General features: G+C 40.8%; 1 protein-coding gene across 1 annotated transcript in view; it reads left to right on the forward strand.

Moving 5' to 3' along the window:
- LOC124799096 (neural-cadherin-like) overlaps positions 1 to 14,736 on the forward strand; it is a 242,938-nt gene that overhangs the window by 23,617 nt on the left and 204,585 nt on the right. Inside the window, exons 8-11 of the mRNA XM_047262635.1 lie at positions 3,342 to 3,528; positions 3,607 to 3,840; positions 9,249 to 9,421; positions 9,518 to 9,667. Of these exons, the coding sequence (XP_047118591.1) occupies positions 3,342 to 3,528; positions 3,607 to 3,840; positions 9,249 to 9,421; positions 9,518 to 9,667 (744 nt within the window). The remainder of the gene's footprint in view (positions 1 to 3,341; positions 3,529 to 3,606; positions 3,841 to 9,248; positions 9,422 to 9,517; positions 9,668 to 14,736) is intronic.

A 14,736-nucleotide genomic window follows, 5' to 3' on the forward strand; every position in this document is an offset into this window, starting at 1 on the left:
ATGGCTGTGAAGATTCACTAGAAACTTCTGCACAAGTTGTGATTAACAGGAAAATGTATCTGTCAACATTGACTATTTCATGATTTCACATTGTTTTCTCCTTTATGGACATCCTGGCAGCACAAAGTCTAAGGATAATATTTCTCCATTGTTAATCTTGGTTCCATTTGAAGAAAAATCCAGAGGTTACCCTATGTGTCTCATAGTTTTTGATGTCAATTTGCTTCACATTAATTGGTCTACTAAAAAAAATACTGTACCAGTTCCAAAAATAATATAGCTGTATGTTGGTGTTGTATGTCATATGTGCAATGTCTCCCTGTGATGTATATGACACTAGACAGTACTTTTGTATGGAAAGTACCATTTCGCTCTCCTGAACTCCCTTCTCAGAATAATTCGATTATTTAATTCAACATACTTTGATATCTGGAAGTTTATCTACAAAAATTAACGAAGCACAAGTAATGATTTAACAAGATATCAATAAAGTCACTAATTGTAAGATAATAATTCATAGTATCTTACTTCCAAAATTTAGTGCAAAATATTGGTCATCCTATTCTTTTTACAGTCCCTGCACACTGTTTAATTACTTCTTCCAAATTACTTCATGCTCCTCCAAAGCACTGCAGTTTTCCTGTCTTCATAAAGCTATAGCTAATTTTGTTATTTTATTTAATTAGTCAGTCTTTCTGATAACCAGCCCTTGCTTATATGCGCACATTCTACCTCCAGCTTCCCATTATGTTTCTGAAGTGTCTGACGTCTTTGAAAAAAAAATTTTGTTTGTGATGACACATTATATTAATGCTTGAGTTCCTAAAGTTTGGTAACCCTTCTTCCTACATTTCAGACTTATTTTTCATCTTTGAAAAATACTACAAAACCCCGTCCAAAATTACTTTCTTCTTTTATTATCATTAAGACGAGGATTTTCAGTGCATTGAGATCTGCCTTTGTCATCTCGTACACAAAATTCTGAAATAATGTAACTGTTATTATACAATTATCCTCTCAAAGAAGATTGAAATTCTTGTGAATCTGAGTTCTCAAGGTTAAGTCATTCATATTCACACTACTGAACAAACAATGCAACATTTTGGAGGGATGAATGGAATGGGATGAATTTGCTGCCACATTTACTAAGAGGGAGATTAATACAACTATATGACCAGTTAAATCATTATTTTGTAATGCTACTATGAGATAAAACATGACATTGTGTTAGTAAATCAAGTCAAGACTGTTTGTGACGTGTGTTTTAGTTATTGCTCCAAATGTATTTCTCAAATTAGAAAATCACCATTGTACCATTTGGTTACACACTTGACAAATATGTGTCTTTCAGTAGTGCAGTAAAGGAAGAACTGAATATTTTTTTAAAAAAATAATGTGTTTGAATACTGTCTTGTCAGAACATGTTTCTTGTAAGTGTGTCAAAGGAACACATGACTTCGACATAGGCAACTTCCCTATATTAATGTTTACCGCAGGGGATTTCAAATTTGAAGCAGTCACAGCTGTAAATCATGATTCTTGGCAATTATACCAATATTCTGGTTATCAGTCCAGTACAACATTTGAAAACATGGTGCAAATAACTGAATTATAAATGCAGAACAGTAATGGAAATTACTGTGTGGGCCAGTATGTAAATTAAGGGAAGGCAACCACTCACCTATAGCAGATCAATGCACCATTCACATTAGCTTTCGAGCATTAGCTTTTTTTCTAGTGAAAGTACACACACACACACACACACACACACACACACACACACACACACACACACACACACACACACACACACTCGCGCGCGCGCGGCCATGGAAAGACCCATAAATCCCTTAACTATAATTGACATATGGACATAGTAAGCGTTGCGCAGGTTGATAAGAAGTCACACTGTTGGACTACCATCACACAGCATATTGTTACAACAATGGGAATGTGCATGTTGGTGATTTGTTTGTATATATATGGTATGTTACTAATAAAAAGAAATTGGTAGTTTAATTCAGCAATGTATTATCAGTACCTAGTGACAGATTGTCTCCTTTTTCTTGTGCCTTAGCACCACATCAGCACATGCTCGGCATTGTTATTAAAAGGTTTGGTATGGGTAATTTAAGGAGCGGCCAGATGCCCTTCCTGTCACCACTTCGTTACCCTGATGGATGGAATATTTGTAGCCCAAAAGCCTGAATGATGTGAAAGTGAGCAAAAAGTTTCTAAATGTTTGCAAATCATGTAACTGAGGTGGCTGGGTCACCAGCCTAGTATTCACCTAGTGGGATGTGGAAAACTGCCTGAAATCACATCCAGGCTGGCCAGTACACCATTCTGTTTATGACAAGTTCAATATCGTTTGTACGATGGAATGGATGATAAATAAATAAACACTTGTTAACCCACTCAACAGACTTGATCTGGGGTCAACATACCTCCCTAGTGCAGAAGCAGGTCTTTAAAACGTACAGCTGCATGTACTGTATGGCTTCAACACCCAGTGACAAATAACGTTGATTAAACAACTTTAAGATATAATAGCTTAAAAATCGTCAAATATGTCTTTGATTTTATTTAGAGTAGTTTTTACTACTGTTTGGGGCATGATGGGAAACAGCAGTGATGTTGATATATTAATTTGAGACTTCAATTGTTTATTTATTTTGACATGAGTCATGGATAGCACAAATTCTCTACTTTTATAATTATGTTGCAATTCCTATCCAGTGCTGAGTAATCAGATGTGGGAGTGAATGCAGTGGTGTATTTGGAAGTGCAGCCAGAAATAAATTGTATTTTTTAAAACCTGTTTTCAAGTGTAGAGAGTAGGAATGAATACACATGTGTTACTTATTTTAAAGCACAAAGATCCATTGTGCACAGTTCTTTGTTTCCCACCTGATTGCTCTCTGTCTTCACACATTATGACAGCTCTGCCATCTTTCTATCAGTGTCTTGGTGCCAAAGGATCTGTGACCCAACAGAACAAATTCATGTTTATTTCTGGGAATATCTCTGGATTGCATTATTGCTGATACCAGGTGAATAAATCATTGATAAATAATAATAAGAAATTCTCTACAGGGTTCAACCATCAATTACCTATTTTCCCAGCACTTCACAAAGCCTTCCTCCTCCTCCTCCTCCTCCTCCTCCTCCTCTCCCCCCTCCCCTCCCAAATCTCTGTGTGTGTGTGTGTGTGTGTGTGTGTGTGTGTGTGTGTGAGTGAGAGAGAGAGAGAGAGAGAGAGAGAGAGAGATGAGCAATAATGAATTTAGTAAACCATATGCAGTACATAAAGGCTCATTACATATTACTGCATTTCTTAGCCCCTGGACAGAGACCAGCCAAATGGGCGCCCTCAATGGAGGTTTACAGTATTTGCTCAAGATGAGGGTGGTGAAGGTCTTGTTGGATATGCTGATGTACAAGTCAACTTGAAAGACATTAATGACAATGCACCAGTGTTCCCTCAGGGAATTTATTTTGGAAATGTAACAGAAAATGGAACTGCAGGTAAGTCAACCAAGAGTATGTATGTTGAACATTAAAAAAATACGTGTTTTCAGTGTATTACATATTACTCATTTTCAGGAATGGTTGTCATGACAATGACTGCAGTGGATTATGATGACCCGAATGAAGGATCTAATGCCAGGCTTATATACTCCATTGAGAAGAATGTTATAGAAGAGGAAACTGGTTCTCCAATATTTGAAATAGAATCAGAGACTGGTGTAATCAAGACAGCTGTATGTTGTCTTGATCGTGAACGAACTCCAGATTATTCCATCCAGGTGGTGGCCATGGATGGAGGAGGGCTAAAAGGTATTTAATTATGTTATTTATCCAAGGGTTTTGTGATCATGAATGGTTGTGGAATGTAAATGATGAGAAAATCAGTAAAGCCCCTGGAATGGAAAAAGAAATATTTGAAACAAATATGCAGTAATGTAGTCAATTAATTACTGTAATTCATAATATGTTAATGTTGTTTGATGCAGTAGAGAGCATCCACTTACCAATTTTAAAAGTCTGAATGGGATTCACAAACAATAAGGCAAATGTTGAATATTTACTTTTCTGAACTTTCTAAGTACTTTCTTTGGTAGGAGAAAGAGATGTGGTGAAGGTTTAGAATGTGCTTGAAATATTTGACATAATCTTTCTCCTATTATTTCAACTGAAATTAAAGAACTCATAAGATATTGATCTGACTCCATGATCCAGCTTCCAGATCTATTAGACATGTCATCCACTAAAACATAGTACACTTACGGTAACGTCAGTCCTCTTCCCAAGATATATAAGCTTTATCATGTTGTCAGCAACCAATAATGACTTCTGTTTCCCTAGTGAGCGTATTTCTCTTGCAGTTTATCAGTTTCTACACCTTCCTGTCTGCAGGCTCATGTCCTTTATCATTCCCATGAGTAACCATCTGACATACCCAACCACACATCCTTACACCAAAGCTCTTAGTCACAAGAGAAGCACTGTAGGAAAAGTTCTCATACACTCCACACAAGCACCACACATTTCAGCCCCTTACTGGACATACGTAAATACATATATACATACTTTGCTGGCCATTATAGATGCAACACTAGGAAGTATAGCAAAGAATGAAATTTTATTTATGGTGTGTATACAGTATAGTAAGAAGAATATGCACTGGGGTGTCAAAAGTAATGTGATAACAGAAACAGATGACTTAGTATCATATACACAAGGTATAAAAGGCACAGTGCATTGGTAGAGCTGTCATCTGTTCTTGGATGATTTCAGTTAAAAGGTTTCCAATGTGATTATGACTGTGACAGACTAAACATGGAATGGTAGTTGGAGCTAGATGCATAGGACATCACATTTCTGAAATTGTTAGAGAATTCAATGTTCTGAAACCCACAGTGTCAAGAGAGTGCTAAGAATACCAGATTTTAGGCATTACCTCTCACCATGGAAAATGCAGTGATCAACATCCATCACTTAATGACTAAGAGCAGTGGCATTTGTGTAGTGTTGTTAGTGCTAACAAACCAGCACTGCATGAAATAACTGCAGAAACCAATCTTGAATGTATTACACACATATCAATTTACACAGTGTGCAAAATTTGGTGTTAATGGGCTATGGCAGCAGACAACCAATGGAAATGCTTTTGCTAACAGCATGACATCACCTGCAGCGTCTCTCCTGGGCTTATGACCAAATCAGTTGGACCCTAGATGACTGGAAAACCACGGCCTGGTCATATGAGTCCTAATTTCAGTTGGTAAGAGCTAATGGTAGGGATTGAGTGTGGCACAGACCCCATGAAGCCATGGATCCAAGTTATCAACAAGATACTCTGTAAGCTGGTAGTGGCTCCATTATGGTGTGGGCTTTGTTTACACAGAATGGGCTGGGTCCTCTAGTCCAGCTGATGTTATCATTGACTGAAAATGGTTCTGTTGGGCTACTAAGAGACAATTTGCAGCAAACAAAGTTGTTCACGGCTAGTTTGAAGAACACGTTGAACAATTTGAGTGCATGATTTGACCATCGAGATCACGTAACAAGAATCTCATCAGACATTTATGGTATATAATCAAGAGGTCAGTTCATGCACAAAATCCTGCTCCAGCAACACTTCTGCAATTAGGGATGGCTATAGAGGCAGCATGCCTCAGTATTTCTACAGAGGATTTCCAGTGACTTGTTGAGTCAATGCCACATCAAACTCCTGCACTACACCAGGCAGAAAGAGGTCCAACACAATATTCGGGGGGAATCCCAGGAGTTTTGTCACTTCATTGTATATGATTAAATTTATAGCTGATTTGGGGATATACAGAGAGCAAGATTTAGTATACAGAGCTGCCACCTGTGGCAGCAAAAAAAGTCCAAGCCTGGATGGGCATAATATAAAGGTGTGCTTAGGTGACGGGTATGGGTACATCATTCTGTACCATGTCATCTCTGTGCCAGAGTTCTTCAATCAAAGTGGAGGTGAGTGGTGGCATCTCAGTCTCGCACCAACCCATGATCACATGTTTTCAATGGTTGAGAGATCTGGAGAATGTGCTGGCCGCAGCAACAGTCAAACACCCTCTCTATTTAGGCAGGTGAAGACAGCGAGGTAAACATGTGGTCTTGCATTATTTTTTTAAAAGCTAAAATTATTGAGACCTCAATACAAGGCACAGCCATCAGCCTTAACACAGCTAAAACATGAAATTACTGACTGTGGTGTGGAGTTGTCCGTATTGTGCACCTTTGTCACCCCATACCATGATGCCAGATGCTGGACCCATATGACAATGGCAAATGCAATCTGGCAGGTTTCATTCTCCATGATGGCTCCACATACCTACATCTACATAGATTTTTCCATTGTGCTGCAGTATACGGGACCAGGACTTGTTCAGAAATACAGTGTGGGTCCATCTGGTGTTTTTGTTTGGTACACCACTGTCAGTGCACAACCCTCTGCTTCCATATCAAGGGAAGCCACATTCTGACAGTCTGTGAAGCTCTTGTCATCATCACACTGTCTGTGTGGGTACCTGCCATGCTATAAACAAACCCACTTTTAGACTCAAGGTAAGTGATATGGCTGTACCATCATGCACAGCTGAGTGAACAATGTGTTTCTTCACTACCTCAAGTACGTCATTTAGATGTTGAATATGGTGTTCCAGAACCCATTGATTCCATATTTTGCATGACAGTCTGTGGATCCTTGACCAGTACAAGCAGTGATATTGCAGAATGATAAACTACAGTTCATTATTTCACCACTGTTGAATTTCAACACATGCTGGCAGTTGAATCTCACTCTTACACAGAGCAGGGAGTTTGATCAAACAAGTCTTCAGACTGAAGGCACCAACAACAACACGATCTTTTCACAAATGAACAACATTCAAATGCAATTTCTGAATGAGTAACTCACTGTGTAATCTTTACTTTTATACAGAATGTATGTGGCATTACTCATACCTAGTTTGTGTAGCTATGCTGAAATGCTAATCATTTGCATATCCAAGCATGCAGTGCACTTCATGCCAATTTGGCATTTGTTGCACACCACCTTCATGATTTGACGATGGCCGGTAATGTATTACAGTGGAAGCATGATAGTCATCAAGCTCATTCCCAAGACAGTATAGCTCCAGGTAACTTTATAAGGACACTTCAAACTTTGTGATTGTGAATATTCTTGGAACAAAATATCAGAAACAAGGGTACTTGTTCCCTTACTCAGATCATTTAGACTCTCTTTTCCAATTTTAGTGATTCTAAACAACAAACAGGCACTCCATCACCATGCTCTTGCTGTGTACCTAACCTTAACTTACACTAATCTGTTCTTCCTTTCTAGTAATCTATTCTCTTCCAGAATTGTCTTTGCTTTCCGTTTTATATTTGAAGTCCACATTTTTTCTTTATATTTTGCTCATTACCTGCCTCCCTTTTTGTTAGTGTCTTCCATTTTCATTCATATGTTCGTCTTTATTTTTATATTTCCCATTTTTCCCCTTTGTCTCTTCCTAGCCTCCATATTTTTTTTCTTTTTTTCCCTTCACTGTACTCTGCCATTCTTTACCAAGTGTCTCCATCCACATACTTTAATTATGTTACAAATTTAAACTTCGACACTTCAGTAACAGTTAGCCAACTGTTTTTTAACCCCTTACTGTGTTGGAAAATTGTACCTGAATGTTACCATTAATTCAGCCCAAACATCCACAGTAGCATAAAACTGATGTACTGCTGTAATTCACTAAAATGAGTGGCAGTTTGCACACTAGTACTATCGAATTATACACTTGCTTGACAAGGCAGCATTAGAACAGATATGCGGCAACACAATAAGAAATAGTCAATAACATTCATTACTGATGGTCTGCCCCTAATAAAATGAAATTTAAGGAACCTAGCTGTCTCTTGGCAGTCTCAGATATTACCACTGTGACTGAAAGTATTTATGCAGACACTTGTTTGACTGTTCTATTCCTCTGTAAATAGCAACTGCTAAGTTGGCAGGTAGTCTTCTGAGAAAAACTTGTGGAACTGTGCTCCCTAGCATAATTGCAAGAACTGTACTGAGCTGACTGGAGGCACTAAACTAAACTGGCAGCAGGCACTGAACTGAAATGAGTGAGTGTCCACAGTGCATCATCTTTTTTGTCTGATGTCTGAAGTATTTCCATCTCCACTAGGACTTGGCAGAATCAAAGTAGTCCGAATCTTGCAATGCTCTCTTTGGCAGCTGACAACACTATTGGTGATCAAACACACTACACTGCACTGAAAGACATTGCAGACTACACTGCACTGAAAGACATTGCAGAAGCAGAAAGTGGTCACAAATAGTGGAGAAAGCTCCTCAGAACTGAGAGGTGCTGCACAAGTGGTTGTACCTGTGTGGTGATGGCCTGTCATAGTTCTGTTGTGTACCCCTTGAGCCATTTACACAACATTTACACAACATGAACCTTTTGTGTCTCTTGATCTGAGATTCAGAGTGACTTATACTTGTTTTCTCTCACTTGTGTAAAGAAATTTCTTTTAGTTGTTAGAGTTTCTTCTTTGTTTCTTCATTTTATGTGTTTCATTCAGTCATGAATTACTGTGAGCTATTTTTCACATATACCAGTTTATTACATTGGCAAATGCATGCACTGTCTGTTACAATGTTAAACATTCGCTTTCTTTTTCCTTTCATATTGCAGTTTTGAGAGGGAAAAGAAAATGATTAAATAATAATCAGGCAGATGGCACCATATTATCTTATTCATGAACTAAGAATAGTTAAGTCACTCAGTGGTCTTCTCTGCCTAAAGAACAATACAAAATATAAACTTCACTGGCGGTCTTTAACATTTTCATTTGTCAAATTAATTTTATTCATACACTGCAATGACCATTTTGTACTTCAAAAAATCTTTTGATTTTGGATTAAGAGTGACTTTTCTTTCCTACCTAAACTTATAAGTTTTTGTGTAAATCTCAATGTTTTCCTAGACTTGTAAGTTTGAATTGAAAAAGTGGCATTTTAATAACCACTTGTTTCCTGGTGATTCAAAACTAGTTGTGATAAAGATGAAATGCAAGACATTGCATGTTCTGACAGTGTTTGGGGAAAATACAATTTCAGGTTTGTGACTGGAATATTTTAACTAATATTTACCTAAAGTAAGCTGATCCTGTTGGTTGTCAACATTTATCAGAAAGCTTCTCCTTTTCAGGGACTGGAACAGCGTCCATAAGAGTTAAAGATATAAATGACATGCCTCCGCAGTTCACAAAAGATGAATGGTTCACTGAAGTAGATGAGACTGATGAGACAAACCTTCCTGAGACTCCTATTCTTACTGTGACTGTGCATGATGAAGATGAAACAAATAAATTCCAGTATAAGGTAAGTATGGAACACAATCATATATAGTACTCATATTTGTTAAAATTCACTTTCCTGCAAAAATTTATAAACAGCATTAAACTTACACTTTTGCAGGTTCTTGAAAATAGTGGCTATGGTGCTGACAAATTTACAATGGTGAGGAATAATGATGGAACAGGTTCACTGAAAATTGTTCAACCACTTGATTATGAGGATCAGATGCAGAGCAATGGTTTTAGGTTTAGAATACAAGTCAATGATAAGGTTAGTATTTAATCCTGCTAATCACACATCTTATAAAGTATAGTAGTAGTAGTAGTAGTAGTAGTAGTAGTAGTAGTAACAGCAGCTTTATTCATCCGTAGTTCTCTTTTTATAAGGATATAGGACATGTCAAAGTATTTACAAATTTAGACATTTTAAAGTCCTTAGATGAGAAAAAGGTTGTCTCTGCAATGTTTCCGGATCTTTCAAAGGCATTTGACACCATTGAGCATGAAATGCTCATACAAAAATTAAGCAACTATGGCATTCGAGGGCAACCAGGTGAATGGATAAAATCATACTTGTGCAACCGCAAGCAGTATGTATCATTAGGAAACTCATACCAGTCAGAAACCAAACCCATCAAATATGGAGTGCTGCAGGGTTCGGTAATGGGGCCATTGTTATTTAATGTTTTTGTTAATGATATAGGTGTTGAGGAGGAAGAAAAGAAAATATTGTATGCTGATAACGTGGCAATACTAAATAGTGACCAAAATATTGAACAGCTTGAGAGAGGAGCATACATATCTGCAAATGTCACAGCTCAATGGCTGTTGGAAAATGAACTAGTTATACACTCCTGGAAATGGAAAAAAGAACACATTGACACCGGTGTGTCAGACCCACCATACTTGCTCCGGACACTGCGAGAGGGCTGTACAAGCAATGATCACACGCACGGCACAGCGGACACACCAGGAACCGTGGTGTTGGCCATCGAATGGCGCTAGCTGCGCAGCATTTGTGCACCGCCGCCGTCAGTGTCAGCCAGTTTGCCGTGGCATACGGAGCTCCATCGCAGTCTTTAACACTGGTAGCATGCCACGACAGCGTGGACGTGAACCGTATGTGCAGTTGACGGACTTTGAGTGAGGGCGTATAGTGGGCATGCGGGAGGCCGGGTGGACGTACCGCCGAATTGCTCAACACGTGGGGCGTGAGGTCTCCACAGTACATCGATGTTGTCGCCAGTGGTCTGCGGAAGGTGCACGTGCCCGTCGACCTGGGACCGGACCGCAGCGACGCACGGATGCACGCCAAGACCGTAGGATCCTACACAGTGCCGTAGGGGACCGCACCGCCACTTCCCAGCAAATTAGGGACACTGTTGCTCCTGGGGTATCGGCGAGGACCATTCGCAACCGTCTCCATGAAGCTGGGCTACGGTCCCGCACACCGTTAGGCCGTCTTCCGCTCACGCCCCAACATCATGCAGCCCGCCTCCAGTGGTGTCGCGACAGGCGTGAATGGAGGGACGAATGGAGACGTGTCGTCTTCAGCGATGAGAGTCGCTTCTGCCTTGGTGCCAATGATGGTCGTATGCGTGTTTGGCGCCATGCAGGTGAGCGCCACAATCAGGACTGCATACGACCGAGGCACACAGGGCCAACACCCGGCATCATGGTGTGGGGAGCGATCTCCTACACTGGCTGTACACCACTGGTGATCGTCGAGGGGACACTGAATAGTGCACGGTACATCCAAACCGTCATCGAACCCATCATTCTACCATTCCTAGACCGGCAAGGGAACTTGCTGTTCCAACAGGACAATGCACGTCCGCATGTATCCCGTGCCACCCAACGTGCTCTAGAAGGTGTAAGTCAACTACCCTGGCCAGCAAGATCTCCGGATCTGTCCCCCATTGAGCATGTTTGGGACTGGATGAAGTGTCGTCTCACGCGGTCTGCACGTCCAGCACGAACGCTGGTCCAACTGAAGCACCATGTGGAAATGGCATGGCAAGCCGTTCCACAGGACTACATCCAGCATCTCTACGATCGTCTCCATGGGAGAATAGCAGCCTGCATTGCTGCGAAAGGTGGATATACACTGTACTAGTGCCGACATTGTGCATGCTCTGTTGCCTGTGTCTATGTGCCTGTGGTTCTGTCAGTGTGATCATGTGATGTATCTGACCCCAGGAATGTGTCAATAAAGTTTCCCCTTCCTGGGACAATGAATTCACGGTGTTCTTATTTCAATTTCCAGGAGTGTAAATCTAAAAAAGACTATGTATGCAGTGTTTAAAAATTAGGAAAAGGCTTTAGACATGGATTTAGAGGTTGATGGAACAAGGCTGGAAGAAGTAGAATCTGCTAGATTCTTAGGTATTCTTGTGGATAATGAACTGAAATGGAAAAAAAACATATTAATAATGTCTATAAGAAAATGAGCTCTGTCATATTCTTAATGATGCAGCTATCACAATATTCAGACAAGAACCTTCTGTGTACAGTGTATCATGCACTTTTCGAACCATGCTTACAGTATGGAGTGACTGTGTGGGGAAACTCAAACAAACAAGGGACAAAACGAGTGTTCATGTTACAAAAAAAAAAAAAGCAATTAGGACCATTTTAAGAAGAAAGACCTCTGAAACATGCAGAAACTGTTTCAAGAACTTTGGTATCTTAACTTTTTCATCATTGTATATATACAAAACCTTAATGTACATCACAAAAGGTAGTGAGGACTGGATTACAAATGCTAGTGTACACACTCACAATACAAGAAGGAAGAATGAAGTACGGAGCATACCCCACTGACTGGCAATGCTAGAAAAAGGACCCCAGTACTCTGGTATCAGACTACTAAGAAGTCTGCCTAAAAACCTGCAAGATAGTGTACTTTACAATGACTTTCCAAAGAAACATAAAGACTATCTCATTGAAAAAGAGTTTTAAAGTGTTGCAGAATACTTATGCCATTAAATTTTTATATATTGTTATTCATTATCAATGATGTAAAAATGTAAGCTAAAGGTGTAGAAAAATAAGTGATAATGAATGCTAAATCTTTGACATGTCCTATATTACATGTACATTTACTGTACACAATGTAATCTTACAGGATAAAATAAAATTCAATTCAATTCAATTCAAAGACCAATTTAAAATAAGCTAGTTCGTATACAATATAATAGAAGGAAATATTCCACGTGGGAAAAATTATATATAAAAACAAAGATGAGGTGACTTACCGAACGAAAGCGCTGGCAGGTCGATAGACACACAAACAAATACAAACATACACACAAAATTCAAGCTTTCGCAACAAACTGTTGCCTCATCAGGAAAGAGGGAAGGAGAGGGGAAGACGAAAGGAAGTGGGTTTTAAGGGAGAGGGTAAGGAGTCATTCCAATCCCGGGAGCGGAAAGACTTACCTTAGGGGGGAAAAAGGACAGGTATACACTCGCACACACGCACATATCCATCCACACATACAGACACAAGCAGACATATTTAAAGAAAAAGAGTTTGGGCAGAGATGTCAGTCGAGGCAGAAGTGTAGAGGCAAAGAAGTTGTTGAAAGACAGGTGAGGTATGAGTGGCGGCAACTTGAAATTAGCGGAGATTGAGGCCTGGCGGATGACGAGAAGAGAGGATATACTGAAGGGCAAGTTCCCATCTCCGGAGTTCGGATAGGTTGGTGTTTGTGGGAAGTATCCAGATAACCCGGACGGTGTAACACTGTGCCAAGATGTGCTAGCTGTGCACCAAGGCATGTTTAGCCACAGGGTGATCCTCATTACCAACAAACACTGTCTGCTTGTGTCCATTCATGCGAATGGACAGTTTGTTGCTGGTCATTCCCACATAGAATGCATCACAGTGTAGGCAGGTCAGTTGGTAAATCACGTGGGTGCTTTCACACGTGGCTCTGCCTTTGATCGTGTACACCTTCCGGGTTACAGGACTGGAGTAGGTGGTGGTGGGAGGGTGCATGGGACAGGTTTTGCATCGGGGGCGGTTACAAGGATAGGAGCCAGAGGGTAGGGAAGGTGGTTTGCGGATTTCATAGGGATGACTAACAGGTTACGAAGGTTAGGTGGACAGCAGAAAGACACTCTTGGCAGAGTGGGGAGGATTTCATGAAGGATGGGTCTCATTTCAGGGCAGGATTTGAGGAAGTCGTATCCCTGCTGAAGAGCCACATTCAGAGTCTGGTCCAGTCCCGGAAAGTATCCTGTCACAAGTGGGGCGCTTTTGTGGTTCTTCTGTGGGGGATTCTGGGTTTGAGGGGACGAGGAAGTGGCTCTGGTTATTTGCTTCTGTACCAGGTCGGGAGGGTAGTTGCGGGATGCGAAAGCTGTTTTTAGGTTGTTGGTGTAATGATTCAGGGATTCCGGACTGGAGCAGATTCGTTTGCCACGAAGACCTAGGCTGTAGGGAAGGGACCGTTTGATGTGGAATGGGTGGCAGCTGTCATAATGGAGGTACTGTTGCTTGTTGGTGGGTTTGATGTGGACGGACGTGTGAAGTTGGCCATTGGACAGGTGGAGGTCAACGTCAAGGAAAGTGGCATGGGATTTGGAGTAGGACCAGGTGAATCTGATGGAACCAAAGGAGTTGAGGTTGGAGAGGAAATTCTGGAGTTCTTCTTCACTGTGAGTCCAGATCATGAAGATGTCATCAATAAATCTGTACCAAACTTTGGGTTGGCAGACTTGGGTAACCAAGAAGGCTTCCTCTAAGCGACCCATGAATAGGGTGGCATACGAGGGGGCCATCCTGGTGCCCATGGCTGTTCCCTTTAATTGTTGGTATGTCTGGCCTTCAAAAGTGAAGAAGTTGTGGGTCAGGATGAAGCTGGCTAAGGTAATGAGGAAAGAGGTTTTAGGTAGGGTGGCAGGTGATCGGCATGAAAGGAAATGCTCCATCGCAGCGAGGCCCTGGACGTGCGGAATATTTGTGTATATGGACGTGGCATCAATGGTTACAAGGATGGTTTCCTGGGGTAACAGATTGGGTAAGGATTCCAGGCGTTCAAGGAAGTGGTTGGTGTCTTTGATGAAGGATGGGAGACTGCATGTAATGGGTTGAAGGTGTTGATCTACGTAGGCAGAGATACGTTCTGTGGGGGCTTGGTAACCAGCTACAATGGGGCGGCCGGGGTGATCGGGTTTGTGGATTTTAGGAAGAAGGTAGAAGGTAGGGGTGCGGGGTGTCGGTGGGGTCAGGAGGTTGATGGAGTCAGGTGAAAGGTTTTGCAGGGGGCCTAAGATTCTGAGGATTCCTTGAAGCTCCGCCTGGACTTTGCCACGAAGAAAAATGATCCTAAT

The sequence above is a fragment of the Schistocerca piceifrons genome, chromosome 5, assembly GCF_021461385.2.
Source record: "Schistocerca piceifrons isolate TAMUIC-IGC-003096 chromosome 5, iqSchPice1.1, whole genome shotgun sequence".
Lineage (NCBI taxonomy): Eukaryota > Metazoa > Arthropoda > Insecta > Orthoptera > Acrididae > Schistocerca > Schistocerca piceifrons.